This window comes from Bombus flavifrons, chromosome 15, assembly GCF_040668555.2.
Source record: "Bombus flavifrons isolate JBK064 chromosome 15, iyBomFlav1_principal, whole genome shotgun sequence".
Taxonomy (NCBI): Eukaryota; Metazoa; Arthropoda; class Insecta; order Hymenoptera; family Apidae; genus Bombus; species Bombus flavifrons.
In genome coordinates this window covers 4,177,861-4,203,721 of record NC_138456.1, presented here as the reverse complement: position 1 = coordinate 4,203,721, position 25,861 = coordinate 4,177,861, and the positions used below count along the sequence as shown (strand labels likewise).

General features: G+C 35.3%; 1 protein-coding gene across 3 annotated transcripts in view; it reads left to right on the top strand.

Annotated features, from left to right (window-relative positions):
• The window catches only part of LOC138187604 (uncharacterized), a 100,435-nt gene that overhangs the window by 25,313 nt on the left and 49,261 nt on the right, over positions 1-25,861 (top strand). For all 3 annotated transcript variants that reach the window (XR_011175221.1, XM_069128556.1, XM_069128557.1), the window contains 2 exons: positions 4,213-4,818; positions 18,208-18,274. Coding sequence is in view for 2 of the 3 variants with exons in the window: in XM_069128556.1 (XP_068984657.1) it covers positions 4,788-4,818; positions 18,208-18,274 (98 nt within the window). In the remaining variant the exon portion in view is untranslated. The remainder of the gene's footprint in view (positions 1-4,212; positions 4,819-18,207; positions 18,275-25,861) is intronic.

Here is a 25,861-nt window from a genome sequence, read left to right as displayed (position 1 = left end):
AAGGATGAAATGCTCGTCGTTCGCCAAACCTTTCAAATCTTTATTCTGATTTTTTTAATAAAAAAAATACCCAAATTCTGGGGACATTAAATCGATACGAAGAGTAGAATGTAAGGAATTTCATTGAAATATTACCCCGTATATTTTATGTCTGAATTATTGTTGAATTTTAAAGAAAAGTCCCTGGAATTTTCTTTCCATCAGGAAGAATGGAATAGAATGTCAGAAATGTTGTTAGAATACTAGTTTACAAATCTTTCGTTCTTATAATTCTAACATATAAATAAATTTGTTGTCAAATTCTTCGCTCTCCTGTGTTTCTCGAATCATTTTTTTTATCACTAACGAATATATCATATTTAAGGAAAAATAAAATAATTATTACGTTAATATAAAGTTAATAATATAAAGTAATTTTTCGTTTTGTTTCAAAATATCAAAAATCTTTTTGTTTCTTAAAACGAGATACAGATTCAGATATAAAAATTCAAAGAAAATAACGGGTTCATTTTGGAAATTTGTAAGTTCATTTAACGACACAAATTTCTCTCAATAATAATAATATTCCTCTTACAAAAATTACGAATTATCGAGACATAAAAATTCAAAGAACGTAGCAGTATCGATCCCCGAAAGTAACAAATTTATTTAATATTTTATTTTCTTCAACGACTTACGGCAAAACGTGTATCATCGTTAAGCGATAGCGGTTCAAAATGTATATTTCTAACCGCTTCCATTGAGAACCGATAGCGGAAGCGAAGTCACGTCCGGAAATAATAAACGATGAGCATCGTTCGAACACCAGCGGAACACTTTTAACGAGCCACGTTAGATGTTCCGCTTATCAGGATTTACTTAACGACTCGAAAAAGCCTTTCCAATTTTACGCGACACGCGCTTCGGATCCTCGTTCGTTGAAATGTATACGGAATACTGAAAATATCACCGTAAATGTTGCTCTTCCCTTCTCCCTTATTTCCTAAAGGGAAATATAATCTGTAAATGTTACTTTGTGCCTCTGGTTTTTCTGCTTTTTCGCCTTTCAAACAATCAATGAAAACGAAAAATAGGCTTGTTTTATAGGAAAGCCTCGTTTCGTGTATCGAAGAAAATAAATAGAAAATTTACGATAGAAGCGTTTGATCACAGTTGCTTTCTTTTGACGAAACTAAAATTACATCGATCTTACAGTCGAGTGATGATTTGATGGTTATTGTAGTCGTGCATATGCTTAGCGCAATATTATGACGAATGTGCAAGGATAAGTAAAATTATAGAAAATGTGCTTGGGGTTTGAGAATTTTTCGCATAATTTTTCTATCGCGTCTAATTTCTATTTGAACGCTTATCACAGGAAAGTGTTATGTCCATGTCGTATGTATTGCCCAGAAGATTTGGAAATTTCATTTGCGCTGTAAAAACACACTGTCGTGATTATATCGATCGAGTTTGAAATCAATCTGAACACGTGTACAGAAATTACAAGATATTTAGTATAAAATTAGTATACAACATGAGTAGCCAGCCCTAATCCTGTATACTATTAGCCTCGATGAATATTGAGATTTGTTAATGTAATTTATAATTGACCGTTTAATTATTTTTCTAATTTCCATCAAATATATACAACAAATATATATCCTGTAGTTTGTCATAAACATTTTCATATTTGTTTCAAGCTTTACGATTAAAATCACGATAGTTGAGTCTCGTTACATCGCCAATGGAATTTTTAGACTTCTGGCATAAAACGCAGAATATTCATAAGAGTTTCTTACAAGTTTCGTAGGTAAACGAAAATTACTAGAATTTGACGCAGTACCATGAAATCCCTTTCGATGATGACGCGTCTACAAGTCCCTTTTATTAATAGCAGCATCGATCCTCGTCTATCAACATTATGCACATCGCGGTGCGCACAATCTAACCCATCAGAAATTGTGTGTGCATGATGCGTGACGTAAACCTGGACAGATTCACCTTATCCCGTCGATATACACGACGAACGAACTAAATTCCCGGAATTCCTTTGGAACAAAGCGCCTGGATTATGGTTCCGTGCCTTTTGGTCGAACCGAGAGTCCATTGGATTCCTGTGGCCCAGTTGCCTGGATACTCATCGATGAGAAATGAATAAAAGACCGGTGTAACGTAATACCTACGACCTCCATCGAATTTAGATGAATTTTCATCTAAAATTCTCAAAGCTTTTTCAGACACGGTACTTTCAATTTTCTATGCTTTTTAAATAAAATACGGCAGAGCCGTGTTTATTGGGGCAAAGTTTTAACGAACGCTCGACGTGTGGTCTTTGAATTAGTTCTGTTTCGTTTGCCAGATAAATTGTACTCGGATCAAACGATAAATCAGACAAATTATATTCAAACGCGATTCAGATAAATGAAATTTTACTGTGGCGGATTTTTGAAAGTCTTGTTTCATTTATTTACGCGTATATATAACATCGTTTCTTTCTTTCACAGGCCTATTTTTATCGATACTTTTAGTAGCGTTTTATTGTAGTAGCTCATTCATTGCACTAGTAGCAGTTTAAAAACATGTTTTGTATATAAAAAAATAAAAAGGATCTGAGATCAATTTCTTCCTTTCTTCCTTCATAAATAAGCAAGCTTCTGATTATAGAAGCTTAATTGACTAAGAACCTTGGGATTCTAGGGATTTCATTGATAGAATGTCTATCAGGTTTCTTTATAAATTTAAACTGTTTACGAACTTGCATACGTTCACGTAATATCGTAATCCTAACTTTTCCTGCAAATATTGTCAAAAGTTCCTCTGGGAATATTACCACATTTAGGAATTTTCAGTTAAGAAGCCATGCAACCATATCGGCTTCAAGAAATCTAAATCTTTTTTATATCTTTTTAAAGCTGTATATATCTAGAATACCGTGGTAAAAGGGTACTTTGAAATTTTGAAAAATGGCGAGGTTCCAACGCTGAATACGAACGCATTCTTTTACTTTAGAGGAAGGTTAACTTAAAACTTCAAACACGTTTTTCTCGAAACTATGTTTTTCGACCTTACTCAGCAGATCTTCGAAACTCTCCATTGGATTAACTTGAAATTTTTAAACGTTATTCCCTGAATTTTTTCAAATGTTTAAAGTTGCTTTTCGTCAGCGTGAAATCAAATGTTTTCCTTGACAAGCCGCCGTTTCTTCATTTTTCCAAGCTGTGAAAAAGTTTTATGCTACATCGAGGATAATCTGTTTTCACCACCGTCATTTTCTAATTTTATGTGATACAGAGTTCAAATGTAGTTGGAAATTTGCTATAAAAATCTTGATCCTTTAGCAAATATTTGTAGGCGAGAAGAAATGTTAGATTTACCCTACTTTTTTAAGCCTTTGCACCCTTAAATGGGTAGATTCGCGATTGCACGCAAGAAAGTTTGCAAGATGATCTTTTAAGCACTGCTTTAACGTTATTGTCGCTACACAAAGTCTAGGCGAAGTATTAAAATTCTATGGAACTCGTGTGTTCTTTGGGAACGCGTATCTCGCGGAACATGCAAAGTTTTGACGCTCCTGTGAATATCAATTTGGACTAGGCGTTTTAGTGGCTTGCTGCTGTCTTAATGTTTAAATAAAACTAATATTCTTCCTTTGAGGAAGTTTTCTGAAGTGTGTCGAGGACATGGTTTATTCGTGTACTTTAACTGTAGATGATGAGAAACTTGTTTTCATCGAAACCATCTAACTCATCTATTTTATATACGTAACACGAATAAAAAGTAAATTGCATTTTCAAATTTGAAATCTCACTTTGTAATTGCATTTCTTAACTTTTACGTACGCAAACGTGTCCTTCTTAAGACTCGGACATTCTATAAATGTATTTCAAAATTTACTATCTTCTTGCAAAGAGAAACTAAAGTTGATCTTCCGAAGATAGTGTACGTATTTATTTAATAAATATTAAGATACTTGCTGATGAAATACTAAACGCGATAATGAAAAGCAGATTGTCAAAAAACCGATTCAAATGCAGAAGCCAGAAATAGGTGACCTCGACATTGAACGATCACGCTTACGATCTCCGTTCTACGTCAAAATACTTTTTCCATTTGCTATACGTATTTCTTCTTTCCAATGAAAAACAACCACTAATTTTAATATAAGATAATAATATATATATATCATTCTATGTAATAAATATAATATAACATCGTTTCTTTTTTTCACAGGTCCACAATGAACAGTTCCACCAAGTGTCCGTAAACTCTGCTCTGGTTCTTGCACGACAACCGAATCAAAGATCCATCGTGGCTCTATCGACAGAATCAAAGCGAAGATTTTGCATTTCGAAGGAGATACGATGACCTTGCAAGAAGCGGAAGGCTCGCGATCGATGGTGACCGAGGGAACTCGCGACTCATCGACTGGTCCGTGTGTCAGCAGCTTGTCGAAATCTTTGATAATTCGATTGTCTAATCTCGCAACGACACGTTGACCATGACGTGGGAAAGGCGTGCGATCGTCGGCACGTTGGTTGGTCGCTTAACGAGGACGAAGAAAGCTCGTGGAGGGAAAAAAGGGATTGTCTAGAGGTCCCTGGTAATTGGATACCTGCGATTTACAGGCAACAGAAATAGAGAGAAAAAGGGAGAGAGAGAGAGAGAGAGGGAGAGGGAGAGAAAGTGACATTTCCAGAGAATAATCGCTCGTGTCTCCATCGAGCGATTTGGGAAGGTTCGATTGACGGCTAGTCGGCTGGAACAACGTGGGACCATCCGGAACAGTGAGCACACTGAGCACCGAAATGAAGCTCGGGGATAATATAACGATGGAAGGTGAGTTGGATCGTGTTCTTTTGACCAGGTGATGGTCGCGTGGCAACGGTCGCAAAGAGCATAGAATGGTTTGACAGAACGTGGAAATGATATTTTGAATATCAAACGAAAGATATATCATAGATGGAAATAATATGAAGGAGAATATGATGTAAAAATTCTACTTTCTTCTTTGTTTTGTCATAAATTAGTCGAATAGTTGGTTTTTGGGATAAAGTAAGCAACGATAAAAATAAAATGATACTTATTTGTTGGAAAATGTCATTAGAATATGTATAATTGTTTTTTGGAAAGATTTATTGTCAAAGCTAATTTGTTTGAATTTACAACGTGAATTCGTAATTAGGTTGCCTTCTGATGGCGAGTGGAAACACAAGCGTAGAGAATAACTAGCACGTAGTCGTGGAATACAAAGGCATTGATTAATAGAACGTTAAAAAAAAAAAAGAATATATAGGTGTAGAGATATACGTGAAACTACCAGCGTAATGTAATTTTCCATTTTGGAATCTCGTGTTTTTGAAGAGTTTAAAAAAATTCATAGAACCTTTGCTTTTTTTTAATTCTACGGTATTTTGACAACAGTTTGTATCTTTCTTGAATTACATATTTTTGCATATATTTTTTATTTGGAAAAATGTTTTTCTCTAACGTTTTATACTTCAATTATTCTACTTTATTTGTAATAATTTTTATCTTTAATTAAAAAAAAAAAACCTTGGACGTCGAGTGCAAGAATTGCAACGATAGAATACACGAAGATAAAAGGGACAATCGTTGCTCTTATTATTTATTTTATTTAAAGTGGCATCAGATTGTTAGCGATAAGGGCAATTATATTACATGTTTTTCTTCTGTTTCTTTTTTAATCAATTTTAAATGGAGAAAAGGACGCGCAGTTGCTTGCTATTCAACTCGTTCTTAATTGTTTCGCTGTTATTGATTTCCGGAATATGGCCACGTTTCCTCGTCGACAAGCTACGATCGTCGCAGTTTGCCTCATCAGACTTCGTTGACATACTCTCGCTCGTTAGCCAAATATTCAGGCAAACTCCGATGAAGCAAACTCCTCTGTTTACGAAACGTTGGCAGAAACATACGAGACGTGACTACTGTTTCGAGATCAGATGATACGATTTCAACTTCAACGTTCCCTTGTTTTCTACCGTTTGTCTTGATTTCCTTCGCTCGAGAATTCTACACAATTTTTCCTGCAAACGGAATTATTCAACTACAGCTATTTCTGATTCTCTGTCTGCCTTCGTTTTTTGACGTTGAAGAAACGTCCAATTTTATTATTATCTTTCCATTCTTACTATAAAGAAAAACTAGAATGAAAATATTCGAAAATATTCCAGAGAAGTCGCCTCTACCGTCTTCTAATTCTTTTTTTACTTTCCTATCTTCCTATTTATTTATTTTCCTATCTTCTTATTTATTTATCTTGGAGCAAGTTTTATGATTTTAGTTAGCATAATCAAACAAGTTGTTTTGATATTTTTCTATTTACTCAAAAGTTTATCGTGCGGATATTTTAGAAGGGAGCAAGAGATTTCGAAACCAGAGAACCAGGTTCGTTAAGATCATCTCGGTTTCTCTTTCTATCTTTGGATTAATTAATACCATTTAATCGACATGCCGAGGAGTAATACATGCCGCTGATTGGATTATCAGTAATCAATAACGACGTTTCATTACGTACGAGTTCATGCACATTCATGAACCAACGCAATGCGGATCCAACCGGTCGCAGTTGATTATTTTCTGATAATTTCGCGAAATGGAAACGGAAGTACGTGATTCCCTCTAACCAATTCCTAGAAATACACAATTTCCTACTAACATTTGAATAACCTAATGTCCATTATCCTATATCCTTTCAAATCGAGTTCGATTCGAAACAGAAACGATATTCGCATGCTTTTGCCTACTTATTATGTATCTGTTCTATCATTCCTCTGGTAAAATAATAACGACGTTCACTATCGCATATCAGCGATTCTCATTTCGAATAAAAATTATGATGAGGATTTAAGATGCAAATAAAATGGAAAGAAATTTACTTTCTTTCTTTGTTCGTTATTCGTTCGTCTTCCAATAATATCGATATTAATTATCGATCATTTACACTTCAAATTGAATTCGATTGAAAATATGAAACAAAAATTCTACATTTTTTATCATTTCTCTCAAACTTCCTTACTAAAATGAAAATAACTTTCTGATTGATTTTAACCAATAGGATCTAAACCTCTGTAAGACTAGTATTCTAATCATCAAAGGATTTCTCCAAAAATCAGTAAAGAAAGATTTTCTACAATTTCGTCTAATTTTTGGACATCCTGATGTATTTTCCGAATAAAATTCTCGTTAGACGAAAAATAATCCCTTAATTAGTTTACGATCAATAATTTCTACATCTATGCAAAAACAAATTTCCGGACTATCAGAGAACTTGTGTAAAAAGAAAAATAAAGGGATGGACAATTTTAGCGAATTTTAGGTATCCTGATGAACTGAAAATTGCTGTGCCAAGAGTAATCTCTCGACCAATTTCACCCGATATATTCTAAACCTTCCTATATACAATTTAAACCTCAGCAAATTCGTAGATTTCAATTATAGCAGCTGTGGCCGTTGGTTTCAACCCCTAAACGCAGCGTGCCCTCGGGGTTCGACCAGCAGGAGGGTCGCAGAGGGTCGAAAGAGGGTTGCTTCGTGACTCTTAATCGAGTTTACGTTGATTAATGGAGCTGACTGTCGATCACAGGCAGGCCTTGATATAAGCGCCACGATAAACTCGCCCTAAGCACGTAAACATCGATATCGATGACGATTCGATGCTCGTGTTTCCATTTAATTATCCCACTATTGCGTTGATGCATTTTTCGAACGTAGAAACTTGAAAAGTAGAGGAATTTAGGAATATGAGAATTTCAAAATGTACGAGTTTAGGGATTTAGAGAGATCTAGGCATGTAGAAATATGGGAATAGAAGAATACAGGAATGTAGAAATTCAGGGATATAGGAATTTGCTTATGCAAGAACGCAGAAATGTAGAAACGAAGAAATGTAGAAATTTAGGGATTTCAGGATATAGAAACATAGAGACGTGTATAGCGATGTAGGGATGTAGGAATTTAGGAATCTAGAGATTTAGAGATGCACGCATTTAGGAATCCAAGGACTTAGAAGTGGAGGGGATGTAGGGATCTAGGGACTTAGAAATGCAGAAATTTAGTAATCTAGGTACATAGAAGTGTAGAAATTTAGACACTTAGAAATATAGGAATTTGGAAATATACGAATTTCAAGAGAGGGATATGGCAAGTATAAAAATATTGGAATTTAGAAATTTGACGATTTAGGAATTTAAAAACATAGAAACTTACTAGTGTAGGAATTTAGGAATCTAGGGATTTAGAGATGCACGCATTTAGGAATCCATGGACTTAGAAGTGCAGGGTTTTGGGGATCTAGGGACTTGGAAATGCAGGAATTTAGTAATCTAGGGACATAGAAGTGTAGAAATTTAGACACTCAGAAATATAGGAATTTGTAAATGTATGAATTTCAAGAGAGGGATATGGCAAGTATAAAAATATTGGAATTTAGAAATTTGACTATTTAGGAATATAGGGATTCAAGAATAATATTAGGTTGTCTGGAAAGTTTCTTTCGTGTTAGAAGGAAACAATAGATGAAAAACATTTTTATATTATATTTTATTACACGTGTTAATATACTGCACGTAATGCAAAATGGATCATACGATGTAAATTGTAGGATAAAAAAACTAATGGTCAAAATAATATAAGACGAAAAATGTTGTGCATCTATTGTTTCTTTGTGAAACGAAAGAAACTTTTCGGACAATCTAATAGAAACATAGTAATGTAGATATTTAAGAATATAGGAATGCAGTAAAGTAGGGATTTAATACAATAGTAGTATAAACAAAATTAATTGAAGAATACAGCAATGTCTTATATTCCGATTGTTCACAACAGCTAATAGTGAATTTTTAATATCGCCATTTACATTAATGAAACTACATAAATTAATTATTTCATTTATTTTTTAAAATTAATTCATTCATTGAATCAAAATTAACGTTTAATCTTATCAATATTTAATATGCGTAAATTGTAATAAATTTCTCCTTCTCAACATAGTTGACGAAAGTTTGGTAGTAAGGCGAAATTAGATGGACGATATCTGTTCACAGAAACGACGTTTCATATCATGGGTATATCAATCGGATAATTTGAAGCAACGAAATCTCGGATGAGATGCAGTTATGCCTCTGTATAATTGCGAAAATATTTCATCCGGTAGGATGGATGATAAACGAGCTCGCGTATTCGTTGCCGTACACGCATCCCTTTAATTCCGCAAGTGTGTCAAGGTGATGTGTGTGCTGTGCACACGTACTCGCGCAAATGCTGGCGTTCGATTTGGAAAAGTCCACGTGCCGAGTCGACGATAAACTTAATGGCGAGCAGATGATTTACGAACGTTTCAAACTGTCCATTTCTTGACACGAATATCTATATCGATATTATTCAAATTTCTTATTTGCTCATTTCGTTCGATATGCTATGATCGAGCCAAATTCTCTATCAAATAAAAATACAATTCTCACTTATCTTATTTGCTTAAATATTTTTACAGACACCAAATACATAAAAAAGAAACATATCAACAGTATTTAGGTTATTTCTTTCGTTGTTCGTCATTTATTTTCGCAACAGTACTTAAATTCATTATTTACTCGCTTGGTTCGTATATCATAACTAAAACAATTCTTGTTATCTAATCTACTGTTTCCCCAATAGTAAGATAAATGCATGAAACAGATATATCAAGAGGGAGATTTTCTCATTTGTACATTTCGTTAATACATCGTACGTAACCAGAGTGCGTATATTTATGCAAATTAATATTCATATAACATAAATTATATTATCACCAAAAAAAAAAAAAGAAAAAAATACAAAAAAAAAGGAATCTAGATAAGAAATCTGTTTTGTCCATTAAATATCATAACGAGTATATTCTATTTCGGATATTTTATATATTTTTGCGTCTCAGGTGGATTTCCGCACCTTTAAGTTTCCCTTAAGTGCGCAAAAATCCACAGATTAATCATAATCGACTTAAATCCATTCGCTATCTTTCTATTCCCCGCAACAGGCAAGATAAATAAGTGACATAAGTATATCAAGAGAAAACTGATGAGATTTGTTGTTTGCCCATTCCAGTGAACGAACGAAACGAACAAACGTCTCGAGCAGAAGCCGTGCACGTGAAGTAGAGCGATCGCAATCTTGACAATTATTTTTCCATCGTCATCGCGATCGATATCTCTGCACGTGTGTAGTATATAGATGTGTGTGACTGGAACGATTCCAGCTAAGAGCAGCCAGAGAGTTAGCCGGCACTAGTTATGGACGGAAAAGAGGATATGACCGAGATAATACGAACACAGATCCGGCTCCAAGCGATTCGTGGACCCTTGGCGATTTAACAATTGACTTGTGCCTACGAGTCGTCTAGCGGAGTAATTGGAAATGACCCGCGACTCGTTCTCTGCTCTTCATACCGCTTTTCCCCATTCAATTCTTCCTTCGACAGACGATCGCCGATCGTATTGTTCGCTTGCTCGATCGAGAGAAGACCAGCAATTTCCACCTTTCAAATTCCTTGCGGCGTTTAACGTTAAATTCCTTCCTCTCAAATTTTCGCCAACGATTAACGTTCTAAGGTTTATTGGGAATCCTTTACTCGTCGATAAACAGCCAGTGCTGTGGTTAGGTCTTTGAGAAGTCAAATGAAACGTTCTGATGTGAGCTTTGCAATTTTCCATTTAATTGTTTATACCTTCTATTTCAATAGTCGTCGATTGAAAAACGTAGAGGAAGATTGAACGTTGGCATTAATTTAAGAAATCATTTGCCAGTTGTGGCTAAAATCGACATTAGCAATTTCCTAGGATTTCATTGGAAAATGTAAGAAGGTTTCTGATCTGAATTTTGCAATTTTCTATTTAATTGTTTATACCTTCTATTTCAATAGTCGTCGATTGAAAAACATAGAGGAAGATTGAACGTTGGCATTAATTTAATAAATCGTTTGCCAGTTGTGGCTAAAATCGACATTAGCAATTTCCTAGGATTTCATTGGAAAATGTAAGAAGGTTTCTGATCTGAATTTTGCAATTTTCTATTTAATTGTTTATACCTTCTATTTCAATAGCCGTCGGTCGGAAAACGTAGAGGAAGATTGAACGTTGGCATTAATTTAATAAATCGTTTGCCAGTTGTGGCTAAAATCGACATTAGCAATTTCCTAGGATTTCATTGGAAAATGTAAGAAGGTTTCTGATCTGAATTTTGCAATTTTCTATTTAATTGTTTATACCTTCTATTTCAATAGTCGTCGATTGAAAAACGTAGAGGAAGATTGAACGTTGGCATTAATTTAAGAAATCGTTTGCCAATTGTGGCTAAAATCGACATTAGCTATTTCCTAGGATTCCATTAAGAAATATAAGAAAATGCGTTAACAAAACGTTAATATTCTCGTTATTATCTCGCGGGTCTATCAAGAAACAAGCACAGCAGCTTTATAGAAACGATAATTATAGACAAATATAACATTCAGAATCGATCTTGAAATAAACCACTGAAATCAACGTTAGAAACATTTGAATTATTGTTTGATCGCAATAAAAAAATATAAAAAGAAAGATTGCAATTTCTGTGACGAAATTGCGCAATATTATACCTGGAAAACGAGTATGTCCTTCTAACTTCTAGATATTCCTCTTGACGACGAGAAAATCCAACAGAATTCTTGATAATGGAAAGTACGATGACTCTATGCTCGGTCGAATCTTCCAGCGGAGGGATTAATTATCGTTTAATTATCGTCTAGCGGGTGCATCAGCGCGGTAACGAAATTTCTCACGGGAAACGGGGGCAACAGGTTAGCCTTAGGGGCACGAAGGACGCCAACCAGAGACGATGGCAATTTTTTTAATACAGTTAGTTAATGAATCTTACCGGAAGGTAAATTTGCTTGAGTCGGATGGCGTCGTCTGAGAAGTCGATGGCTATCAATCGAGTTAGCAGCCAATCGAGTCATATTAACGAGCAAAGTGTGAATTCAAATTTACACCTGTCTTGCCCCTTCATTTTGTTATCGTACAAACTTGCTAGAAAAATTGACTTTTGAATTAAAGTATTAATATTTGAACGATTAATAGGATGTCGCTTTTCCTTGCATCCAATCTTTCCTCTAATTATCTCGTTTATTCTAATTTCTTGCTATAATTGTATTAACTTTTTAATTTCGTTTAATCCATGTCACTTTAGATATTTGTAATTAGAGCTTGAAGAGATATAACCTTTCTGCCTTTCGTCTTTTAAATTTTAATTGCCTGTGCAGCGAGTAGCGTTAGAAGTTTTAATGACTTTATAAAATCAAGTTGTAGAATGGAAGCTGTACGTATAGAACAGCGTAGAGAACAGTATTATGATGACATAAATTGATATTGTCAAAATATTCCGAAGCTGTTCTGGGAGAAAGTAATTAAGTTCGAAGTCGATTCTTATCTATCATCGTGTGCTTCATCTAATTTCCTTCGCTTCCTTTAGATCAATCGCCTCGTTCCAATCGGACGAAAAGTTGTCCGGCTTTGATCATCGACCTTTCAATTAATTATCGTTCGCCGAGTGCAATAACGGGGTAACGAAGTTTATCGGTGCACAGAGGGCGACGAAACCGCGGATAAAAGGAGGAAATGAGCGATTCTTAGGTGCCGAATCTCCGTGTCTATGTGACTAGGCAAATTGAGAAATCGAAACTACGTTAGTATGAAAATTGAAGACTTTCAATAGAACTAAAACACAAATATTAGATTGGCAACTAAGTGACTGCGGATTTTGTCAATACCAGCTATTGACAAAAGCCGCAATCATTTAGTTGCCAACCCAATAATTGTCTGTTCGATTTGTAATGCACTTTAATGATGTATCACCTTCGAACGACTGTAATATTAAAATACTCATGTCTTTTACCTTGTAAATCAATCCAGAACTACTAGTTCTCAAATTAATCAAATAATCTGTTATTTACTTAACTTGAAGCACGAATTGCTCAGAAGCCATATTGATTAACTGGATAAATTAAGAAGTAGAGAATTTACGTTTATTTATATCATTTTCTTGCACTAAATAAATTCGTGGAAGTAAATAATCACCGTTGAAAGGCTCAATATTAATAGGAAAAAGTTGGAGTTTATCGAGTTTTCTCATTAGTCAAGTCACCTGACATCGTGTTCCTTCCATTCGAATAATTCACCACCTTTTTCTTCATTTGGTAAAAAAGATGTTCGATATTTCGCGTAAGACGTAAAGACGAAAAAGGAAGAAATAAGGAAAACAGAGAGGAAATAAGAACGACAGATGGTAAAGTTCGCGTAAAACGAACCACGGTTCCAATTCCCCTGCTCATTAAAAATCGACAACGGATTAGTAATCGAAGCGTGGCAAGATGCTTTGTCACGTTATTAAGCCAATTTATCGGAAGTAATCAAATCACGGATGAAATCAAGCCGATGATTGAAAACAGATACTAATCGTGGCCAACGAACCCCAATCTCATCGGCATTCATTTTCCACTTGGAGCTTTCAAACTTATTGATCAATAACCATCCGCACTTGCAAGATGTTCATATTGTGTGCTATACGAGGAAAATATTCTTTCAGATTTTATTACAAGATGAATTATTTTAAATAAAACATTATTGGATTTGTAGCGGCACATGAGTTAAAGGACAATTCAAATCATGTTGTTGTTTTGCCTCGGAGTATCCAGATCGTTAGGATACACGTAATGTAAGAATAAATAAATTCCGGACAAAACAATGTCGCCGCTACATGCAACCGTCGAATGAAGACGAATTCAAATTTTCCGACTTCCCCCCGACTAGTATAAATAAACGGACGCGATCGCGAGCAATAGAGTACACACTGAGTATCTAACAGTATCATCGAGTATCTCCGAGTATCACGAGCGATCTACCGAGTTACGTGACGAACATTTGTCGAGTTTCCATCCGCGATTTTATTCTGCGATTTGTACTTTGTATTAACGACTCGGCGATTAATGGCTGTACATTAATTTATTATTTTAAATATATTCGACGATTTCAACAATCTCGTCCTTTAAACCTCACGTACCAACCATCCTCTACACATGAACCTTCACAGATTATTATCATAAATTCCGACACTACTCAGTCGCTTCCAAGAGCGGGGGAGGGGGCATGAGGATTTCCCCACGTATAAAGAAAAAGATTATTATCATAAATAAAATAATTTTTTTTACAAAGCCTAAAGAGATACGACTCTGTTTTGTCAATGTGCGACTATTCGGAGAAGCTGTTCAGTTGAAGGTTTTTCTGAAAATGTGCGTAAGGTTATGGTATGTTGGTTGAGCGTAATGTTGAAAGCTGGTGATGAGGTATGTGGCCGATGTTGTGTGCCTAATGTTGACGCGATTTCACGCTCAATTTGTCAAGAGAATAGAATTTTTTCGATTAATTCCCGAAGCATCCTCGGGATATATATAGAAAAGCAGCCTCTTAGCTACCTGAATTACGATGCAGCGGTCAATTAGGGAAAAGGTCTTAAGGGCACGAAACTTAGCGATAGCGAAGAAGTGTGACGGTGGTCAGTTCACAAGGAGGCCAGGATCTCAATTGCGAGACGTAATACAAGTCTCAATGTTCTCTTTCTTTCTTTTTTTTTTTTGCTCTTCCTAAAAGTAAAAAGTAAAATTCACAGGCAAGAAATATGAATTCTGTTGAAATGGAATGTAATGAAATTGGTAGATTGGAAAGAGTGACGAGAAAGGGAAATATCAAAATCGTGTCACTATATTTCGTATTTTTGGAAACCTGGTCAAAACTATCCAAGTACTCGCGTTCCTAAAGTTTATCCCCAAGCTTTCTCTACACTCTGCATATGTACACTGTTATTTTTCCAATGAAGAACGCAACGCTATTGTTTTTATTAATATACACGGTCGTTATGTATACGTGTGCACGTTATATACAGGTATTTTTTTTCGAGTGAACATTCGGCCAACGAAATTTTTTAACACGTTTCTAAAACGTGTCTACTGACATTTCCTTGGTACATATTAAAAAATCACTCAATTGTTATCGATAACATTTTTCCCTTACGTAACTCTGTTAAACTCGAGTTATCGAGTATTTACCATTTTTTGGCTGTTTTTCAAGCCTACAGAATTTCATCGAAATGGAAGCCGGCTCGTTCACGATTTTTCTTCACCAGTTCGATCTTACGTACGATAACGAGCAGATTCGTGACGATTGGATTCGTTCCAAGATCGGTTTCCAAGAATCGCCATAACCTGATTCGCCTTCTATGCCCTGTAAGAAACTTTTGAGTTTACGATACCTCTGCTTTCCATCGACGGAGCGGAAAGCCAAACTTTCCAACTTCTAGCAATAAATTGTGTTTTACCTCGACGACATTCGAAATAACTGGAAATGCTCTACTAGTCGAAAAGATGATACGCAGCCGAGAATTAGATTAAATCTCACGATTTCTGCTTAAAATAAGCAACGATTAAGCTTAAACAAAAATGTGATTTGCATCGGCTAATTTTCTTCAATTGTTCAATTTTTATCTTCTTCTTTTTTGTAGGCAATATTTAATATTCTAGATTAAATGCAAGAGTTTATTTTGAATTTAGGTTAACTTTATAATCAGTGTAAATTTTAGTGTTATCTTTTCTTTGAATCACGCACATAACTTTTTCCCTTTTCATCGAATATTTCCACGGTGAAGAACATTTTGTGCGTGACATAGTTTACGCTTGCACAGCATAATTAAAGGGATATGAGACTTTTTCAAATGACAAAAGAAGAAATGTTGTCGCAATGACGAGTACATTTTGCGTTAATTCTCTCATCCCTGACAGGACGTATGTGTCGCGTACAGTTTCCAGGAAATGTTTTTACTTGTACTTTTTCTTGGTTTCACCGTAATTAACTTTAGTCTCATTTTTTCTTTAATTTTAATAACCACCCATTCTGTTTAATGAACTTATATCAATTCCATATTTAAAATGAAGAAACATAATATAGTCGTAAGAAAACTATTTTTTAATTAATAGAAACATTAAACAAATTCTAATTTACATACGTTTCGTATATTTGTCCATATTATATGCGCTTTGCTTTAATTTTTATATACTTCCCATTTGTAACATTTCCACAAAAATGTATGCAAATTAATTCGTTAATACCTTGCTAAAGAAAAATATTGCACCGTGTAGCCTGGCCAAGTTAATTTGCAGTGGAAATAAATTGGCCGGATGTAATGTTTAACTCTTCATGGAAGGGTTAAAGCATCAAAAATGAAGAGTTGCAGTTTAATCAGAGTTTAGAGTTTGGAGCGCGGACAGTGGACATTGTGCATCGCAAATGTGTTCAAAGTGAACAGCCAACTTTATAATTAGTAAATGTCTTTCGAGATGAGCGATCGATGAAAGGAATAAAAGTTGAATAAACGAGCAGGGGATGAGGGAATGAGAGGGCTGATGTGTAACAACGAAGCACAATTAACACGGATATTTCAGTTTTTCGAATCGAACGCTTTCAACGTCGATGTCCGCCTCGATTTTCATCCTATTTTCAATAACACCGATAACAAACAAGCAATTATCCTGCGTTGAAAGGGCCGATCAGGAAATAGCTGGACCGTAGCGTTATTTTAAAAAATTCATCACCGCAAACAAGTAGCTTTCTTTTATCTTTCAATTTCCATACAAAGGTTTATTGAATGCTAACTTTTATTTATTTATTATATAAAGTAAGGATTGACACCGGTGCTCATTTTATATAGCTATATACCAGAGTACATTTGATTCGATCTCATAGCAACAAATTCATCTTGTTCAACACTAGAACTACCACACCAGTCAAATTGACTTCATGTTATATTTTTTTCCCCGCAAGGGTGTAATGACTTTCGCAACGATAACTAAAAGAATAATATAATGAATTTTATTTTGCTTTTTATGTATTCGAACTGAAAATAATTTTGTATCGAGGCTACTTATACCAATACCAGTCAAAATCACTGGTACTTGTCCAAGTGTAAAAGGGTCCTGCAATCTGTTTATCGAACCCCAATTAACCAGTTTCCTCGTTTTGTTCAACTTCACACACGTTTTTCAAATTTTTACTGCGTATCATTCGATATGATGATATCACTACTAGATGATACCACTAGAAATACCACAGCAGTGAAGATGACTGGTTGTACAATTTTATAAATGTGCTAACCCTCGTTTAGGGATCATGGTCCCAGATGGATTAATAATACCAAAAATGTACTACATAACATGGAATTCCTTTTGTAAGAAAGTAATAAATCAATAAATATAAAAATATTCTATTATTGGGTATTTTTTAAGACCAGTCATTTTGGCTGACTTTGGTAGAAATAGCTTCGTGTTAACGATCGGTAGTTCTAGTGTTAAACAAATAGATATCTTGTACAGGTATATACAGTGTGTACGAAATTTTAACGACCAAACTTCTCTCGTTTAGAATTCATTCATCAGAGAATAATTTTTAGTGGGAAATTTATCGCAGGTGACTACGGTGCGATGTTAATTTCGTGGCAATTTCTGGGTCGGTAGAATGTTGAAACTTGGAGCAACTGAATTTTGGAAATTCGCTGAATTTGGATATCTTCGAAATTTCGTTCGGCTGTGTCTCGAAATCCCTACAAGCCGCTGACACGTCTGCACGTCTAACTTTCGCATACCTTCGAGACTTTGACAGGAACTTTGGAGTTGCGCAAAGTTGAAAAGTCCGCGTGTTAATTCAGAAGCTGAGAACTCGTTAAGGCTGAGCCGCTCGATTATCGAAACTTCACTCCATAACGAAAGCTAATTCGAACCCATTTTAGAATTTTAGCTTCTTTTCTAAATTGTTTCAGACAACTTGTTTTTTCCAATTTATGCTTGAAATTCTTGTAGAAAATTGAATGAAAAGCAAAGAGGTAAAATATTGTAGTCGTACAGTTCCAATCGACTTTTCTCATTAGGATGTTACAAATTAAAAATAGATTTCTTTTTACAATTTCAATTGCCTCATTTTCATTCGAGTATCGTAGTTAAAAATACAAATAGCAAAATGAAAATAGATAAATAAGTAAGAACAAAAATAGAGTATTACAAATACTATAATTTTGCAGTTCCAATTAATTTTCCTTTGATAGAATATTATGAATAGAAATGCGGATGTAGTATTAAAAAATATTGTACTTTTTTTACAGCGTACAACATATGGGGCGACGTTCCTGCGCGAAAATGTCGACCACCGAAGATCGGCGACATCCCAAAGTGAGTACTCTGTTTTTTTCCAAAAAAAAAAATCCTAAAAAATTCCATCTCTTGTTTTTTAAACTAAACATAAGAAGGAAAACGCAGATTTTCAGATGCACGCACGTCAAAGCTATTTTCAATTATAAAAATGAATTCTCAGTGTAACTAGCATTTACAAATTCTCATTCCAACTAATATTTCGAATAAAAATTCGCGATACAAATAGCAATACGGTAATCGCTATTTTAAGCGAATATCCTCTTTCAACGAGAAAACACAGAACTGAAATTGAAATTGCGCGTCGATTTCCGAATCCTTTGGGCGTACAAACTGTCGATTCGTCTACAAATCGTTTAAAGATCGGATCGAAGTCCGATAAATTCGGAAAACCAGTTCTACGTTACCTGGATATCTGATTTCTCTCCTACACCTACGCCGACGATTTATTTTTCGCTCAACGAGAATTATCGACGTTGATCCCGGAAAAAGCATGCAGTCTTCGCGTATCACGATATGTCACTGGAAATGAAGATCGCAACTCGGCTTTTAGCCTTTGAAAAGCGTTGAACGTATTACTTGAATGATTATTAAAACGTACATCTTTTATTACAATTATTATCACGATATAGGTAGTTCTTTTTCTGTAATACACGCGTTTAGAGATTTCATTTTCTTTATTAACTTTTCTTTATTAACTTTCTTTTTTCATAATTTATTAACTCTTTATTAACTTTTTATTATTAACTTTATTAAATTTTTTTTATTAAATTTTGTCAATACCACCTAATGACAAAATCCGCAATCGCCTAGATGCCAACCCAATAGTTAGTTTAGATTTTGAACGTTATTAACACTTTGACTGCAACGCTGAAATCACATATTTCGCTCAGGACGCCACGGGAGTATTTTTATTATTCAAAGCATACAATGGAAAAATAATAATAAATTGATGATCTAAGACAACATTCTTCCCCAATGGACCGTTTATCTTATTGGTGGTCACGGGTGACCACCGTGGCGTCTTGCTAACAGTTGATAGCGACGTATTATAACAAGGTTTCGTTTATTTCAACAAACCATTCATTCGCATTCGCTATTTCGTCGTAAGCAAAACGTGCAGAATATATTGTTGAAACGTGTAGAAGATGTTAGTAAACAGTATTTGCTCATTGTATATGTAATAGTAAGGTATGCGCACACTTCTAACTTCAATTATATGATTATAAAGCAGCATTTACGATTATTTTCTGAGGTATATTTATAATAATTTTCGTAGATTACCCCTCAAAGATGTGGATGCAAACACAGTGCACCGTTAGATGCAAGATTTGTTTTCATTTTTTTTTTATTGATGTTCTAATAAAAATGTTTAATTATTCAATGGGGCACTTTTTATTTCAAAGTATCTTCTATTTATCGGTTATATTCAAACTGCCCTAACTGTCAATTTTCATACAATTTTTACAATCGTAAGAACGTGGTAGTCAAAATGTTAAAAGGATAAACGAGCTTAGCTTATTATTAGCTCATAATTGCTTCTTTTTCATCGTACAATCACAAAAAGTTTCACATCGAGTATTAAACAGCTTGTTCTACATCAGATTTATTTATTACGTGGATAAAATATTCCACCGAAATGAATTTAGTCGGTTTATTCGGTTAATTCGGTTCTATAATATCACGCGTGATATTATCATGCGAATAAGATATTCGACCACGATAAATTTATTCGTGTAATTATCTTAGACAAACGTTTACTGAAAACAGTTCGAATAATGTTGAACTCTGGTTCAGGTAAATGCAGTTCTACCGTGTAATCGAATCACAGTCAGCAATCTGCTTTCCATTCACAAATTTCGCTTCCATTAACATTGACCTTCGTGCGGCTGTGGAACGACGACACGAAAAAAAGCGACACTAAGAGTCAAGGAGCCACATAGCCTAATCTACCATAATGCATCTCGACATGCAAATAGATATTTTTAACCTTGTCTCGAAAGCGATCGATAGCCACGAAGGCGGCACGAAACTCGTCTAAATAATTGCTCCACCCCGATGCCACGTCAGCCGCAGAAACGCTTCTGTTCTTTCACGATTGCATCGAAGATTCCGATATTCTTCTCTTCTTATATCCATGGAACGACTTTCTTTTCCCCTTCGTTCGTCGACGATAGGAAGCTCCGTAGGTGACTGCCTTCTTCTACGACTTTCCCTCAACCGAACCTGTCGTACTTTTTTGCCACCCCCGTTGCACGATCAGCGGCGTTTAACCTGGTCGTTTTCGATCCACTACGATTCGTTGTTCGATAGAAAATTCTGATTTATTGCTTGGACGAATGTAGAAAAATTATTTCAAGTGGATAAAGATTCGAAATATGGGATTTTCGATAATTTATTTTGTTATGTTTTCGTTCTTCGCCGAGAATCATTGTTATTAATATACTAGTTCGTCTTTACAACGATGCATCTTTATACAAACACGAAATCTAATCTGTCGAACGTTGTGATCTCTATTTTGATAAAACAAAATGAATCATACGTAATTCGATAAAATAATATAAAACGGAAAATGTGCATCCATTATTTCCTTATAAAACGAAAGAAACTTTTTGGAGGACCTAATACTTGTGGAAATAAAGTGCGAGTTAAGAATAATGCATCTGGGACAAACGTGTTTATACGCAGACTACAAATGTCTGTGGCAATTTACATTTTGATGGATATCAATCTATCACTGATTTCCTAGAAGAATCACACAAATTGGTAAAGTAAATTTTTAATCAAATTTCTGAAAAATGGCGAATTGTTAATAATTCCACCATTTAGCCATGAAATTTTTCTTTCTTCCATAATTTAAGCGATAGCCTGTAGGTTTCGAGGATCCTCGATAAAACTCTAGAATTAATTTCCTCGTATAATTATTTCATCTAATTAATTCGTATAATTTGCTCATACAACAGAGAGAATTTTCTTCAAGTTTTTCATGAAATCAAAGGTAACAGTTGTCCGTGATAAATGTTCAAATACTTTCGCTAACCAGTGCATTTACCGACTATATATAGCGCAAGCACAATTTGTAAGAAAACCTGGAAATCGTTATTCAACGACCGTTTCCGGCAGCGACGAGGCATGAAACACGCGGTGAAAGCTGAAGGATCGATAATTCGGCGTCTCGCGATGCATCGCGTAGCTACGGCGAAATCATTTATAAGCATTGCTGCTTCTTGCGAGCGCGCGCCTCCGAACGCTGAATTATGAAACGATCGACGATACACGACGCCCTGAATTATCGTTTCGTAAATGCGATGCATCACAGTTGCGATTCCACGTTCGAACGTCCACGCGGTGAATCCATCGAGAGAAGAACAGAGTTTTTATTGGAAAATTGTCGGAAGAAGTAAACCAATTATCACCTCGCAATGATTAAATGTTATCTCGCGTCTCACACGATTAGAACGCGGGCAAATTTGTCAAAATTCTATCATCGAGCGACTGCTCGCGATACGAACCGGGTTGCCGTGCGTGGGGCGTGTTTATGGGGTTTGTTTCGTGTATCGATTTCAGGGTGTTGCGGAGAAATCGAAGCTTTAGGCGAAGCTTAGTTGCCTTTAGTATACTACCCATGCTCTTTCGCTTCAAGAATTTTTCTTTCATGTTTCTTGTATTTCTAGTACAATAGTATTACCTGTGGTTTCTTTGGCTTAAGAAATTTTCTTTAGAGTTTCTCGTATTTATAGAGTACGCGTGGCCTTATCGGTGGAGAAATTTCTCTTTCAGTTTTCCTGTATTTTCTTTAATAGATTAATTCCAGAAATTTATATGCCGTAATCGGAACCTTGGAATAATTTTAATCGAATTAGCGAATACTGTTTCTGATAAGCGTATCGAGCAAGTCTTAAATTGAAAAATTAGCCGAGATCTGACGTTTGAAGGATAAAAATCAAATAGATAAATAAAAATTGAATATTTATATGTTAGATACTGAATAGATAGTGTAAGATACTAAAGACACCAAATAATGGTAACACAGTAGTAACGAGAACAGTTAAACGACAGAGATACTAAAGATAATAAGGATAATACGGAGTGGCAATAAAGTAACGAAATGACGCCAGTAAAGATAACAAAAGCTACGAAAGATAATTCAGCTAATAAAAATGCGTACTATGGACGATAAAATTGTCTTAAAAATCTTTCGAAACTTTTCATCCGTAAATGAGCCAATTTCTTTAGAATAGAACTCGCCATACCTAGGTGCGAATCAGTAAACTGCTCAAGGTCACTTCTCGCCGTCAAATCCAATACGACAAAAGTACAAAGAATCGGGAGTAATTAATTTTGTTCAGCATTATTTTGACCAGAGAAAACAAATAAAAATATTAATGGCGGATGAACAAAGATATTTCTTCGTTTAACCTGCTTTTTATCGCTGTTTTCGCTGTTAGCTAAGCGATTGTATATTCCATTTCTGTCTCAAGGATTTTCCTTCTTCCTCGTACGTCCATATAACGTAGCCTCGACAGAGATAATAACACGTTGTTGCGCGATTGTACACGGTTATCGAAGTTAGTCTGGTTGCGATGGTTTTAATCAGGAAACGAACAGCAACCGGAAGGGACAAATGAAAGGGAGAAGGAGATACGCGCAGCTTAACTCCGTATACGTTTCGTGTGTCTTTTTCCTTTTTTCCAATTTCCCTTCTTTTCTCTTTTCTCGTGTGCTTTTCCATTACTCTTGACCTTTTTATTTTTGCAGCCATTTACTTCTTTCTATGTGTTTCATTTGTCCCTTGATTGCACCGTTGTAATAGGTTGCAGGAACTTTTTAAGGTTCTCAGTTTACCGTGAATTGTCAAGCTCGCGCGTATTTCTTAAATTTTGTAGAACTTCCGTTCTGTCGATTCGCAAACTTTCATTTGTATCGATGGATTTCGAAACTCTTCTACTTTTATCTTTGCAACTTCTACGTTTGCCATTTCTTCAATTATAAACTATCTGTACTTGGCAGTTTCATGGATTTTCCTGGAATCTCCAGCTTCCTTCTGACCCTCTAAATCTCGACAGAATTATTAGGTTGACCGAAAAGTTTCTTTTTTCTGATACGGTGATAATAGATGAACAATAATCTCTGTTTTATATTATTTTATTGAATTAAGTATGATCTATTTCCTCCTATTTCTATTATTACGTTCTTGCATAGTTCAATAAACTAATATAAAACAAAAAACATCGTGCGTCTGTTATTTCCTTATAAAATAAAGGACACCCTAAACAAACGTACCGTTTCACATGATAACGATAGAAACACAACGTACAGCTTCTATCCGATAAAAGGGAATTTGAAATTCTTCAAGCTGTGCCACTATCGATGTGAAGCAGCGATATATGTCCTAATATATCTATTGTAGACGATTAGTTTATGACTTCCCCAATTAGCCTCTCTGGGAATATAGAGACAGTCGAGACCGTCACGAGGCTTGCACTGCGTAAAGCCGAATTTACACTGTTTCACTTTGCAGGAACACGCCGGATAAACGCTGCTTTCGTTCTCGTTTCATACTCGGACGAAAGCAGCGTTTATCCGCCCTGTTCCTGCAAACTGAAACAGTGTAAATTCGGCTTAACGTGAAACGTGTCCATTTCGTCTATCCCGAGGCAAATATTACACCCTTAAGTGGATCCTGACTGATTCAGTTGGAATCCACACGCCTCGGCGAATCTTCTGACCTTTCTCTTTATACTTTATATTCATCCCGATAATAAAAGTTATTTGTCCGCGTTGTATTAGGTTGTCCGAAAAGTTCCTTTCGTTTCATAAGGAAATAGCAGATGCACGATATTTTTTGTTTTATGTTATTTTATTGAATTACGTTTGATCCATTTTATTCTATTACTACAAAATCGATCATACATAAATCTATAAAATAATATAAAAGAAAAAATGTTGTGCATCTATTATCACGTTCGTCACCCAGCGTGATTCGGCTAAGTTTCCTGCGGGGCCCAAATCCGACCGCCGGTACGCAGAACGTAAATAGAGCGACAAGCGGGAATTTATTGTTTATCGCTTTCTATTCATTGTAAAGAAAAGGTTATTTAGTTCTGAAATGGAGAAAGCGATAAGCTTTCCAGCTAGAATATTCCGCGGTATCTCATGGCAGATATTTCAGATCTTTCATTTAGTCGAGAAGCATACTTGTGAGACGTACATCCGTGATTTTTTCATCCTCAAAATGTTCTGTAAACAGCGTGAAGATATATTTGAAAGTGAGGAGAGTAGTGATGACGAAGTCTACAACTATTGTTCGAAATGCTCAAAATCACCTCAAATGTGTTTGGAATGTTTTAACAAATACCATACGATATAGCATAATGTAATATTTTATGCAGAATATAAATTAATAAAAAGTATGGTATAATGTGTTTTTAATATTTTTATGTTGTATATTATATATATAATATCCTATATTTAATTAACTCGAACAAGAAGAGTGTCACCCATATTTTGGTGACGGGGCCCTTACGGAAGTATACCCGTCACATAGATAAGGGTGACGTGGCGACGAACGTGTTATTTCATTTATGAAACGAAAGAAACTTTTAGGACTACCTAATATATCGTAGTCTCTTCTCCCATGTAAGCTCTCATCGTCCTGCTACGTCTCTATTATTCCTATCTTCTTATTTCTAACATCGCCACCCGATACTTTCGCCGGTATATCTATTTAACCATCGTACCATTCCACTGTAAGTATTCTTCTCTCTTTCTGTCAGCTAAAAGGTGCGCTTGGTCGACCCTGCATTGGCTCTCGTGATGCTTCCAGCTCGCTGGACCGCGTTAAAGGGAGCTTTTCACCGACCTGTTCATTCATACGCGAGGTAAATCCTTTTCCAGCCACATTGGATGCATCGTTTCTATCTTTCACCATCTCTTTTCCTTGTGTTCATGAGTTGTCACATGCAGCTTGTCGTTCCGTTTGATCGATACGAATCGATAGGTTAGACTCGCGCGATCAAATTCCCTGTTATCGTATCATGAATATCTGTAATAGCGACCAAGGGTTTGAAGTTTGAAGCGTAACGTTGCAGGACAGAGGAGAAGTTAATTGGATAATGCATTTTCTGTCAGTCATTTTTGTTACGTACGTAACAATATTTTTCTCCTGGTTATCAGGTTACTGTTTGCTATGCAATACCGTCCATAGTTCCATATATTGTGGCAGACTTTTTTAAACGCGATTTCAAATTATGTCAGAAGAATTTTGCATGACAAAGCAATATTTGTACGTGGCTTCTTCGCGTGTTGATGTAATGTTTCGATATCGTAGCAACCTTCTGAAATGTGATTTCGAATGAAATCTTGAGAATTTTATATGCAAGAACGCTGTTTATATTATGATTGGCGGTTAACGCGACGAGTAACGCGGAAAAGACGTATTTTTGCGTGACTTTAGTTACTACTGCATTATTACTCTTTATTATTACTCTAATTATATTAATTACATTTACTAGATTGGGGATTACATTTACTAGAATATTGTGTTACTGTTTAATTATAATGAATACATTAACTCATTTTTCATAAATCTTTTTATTTTCTTTATGC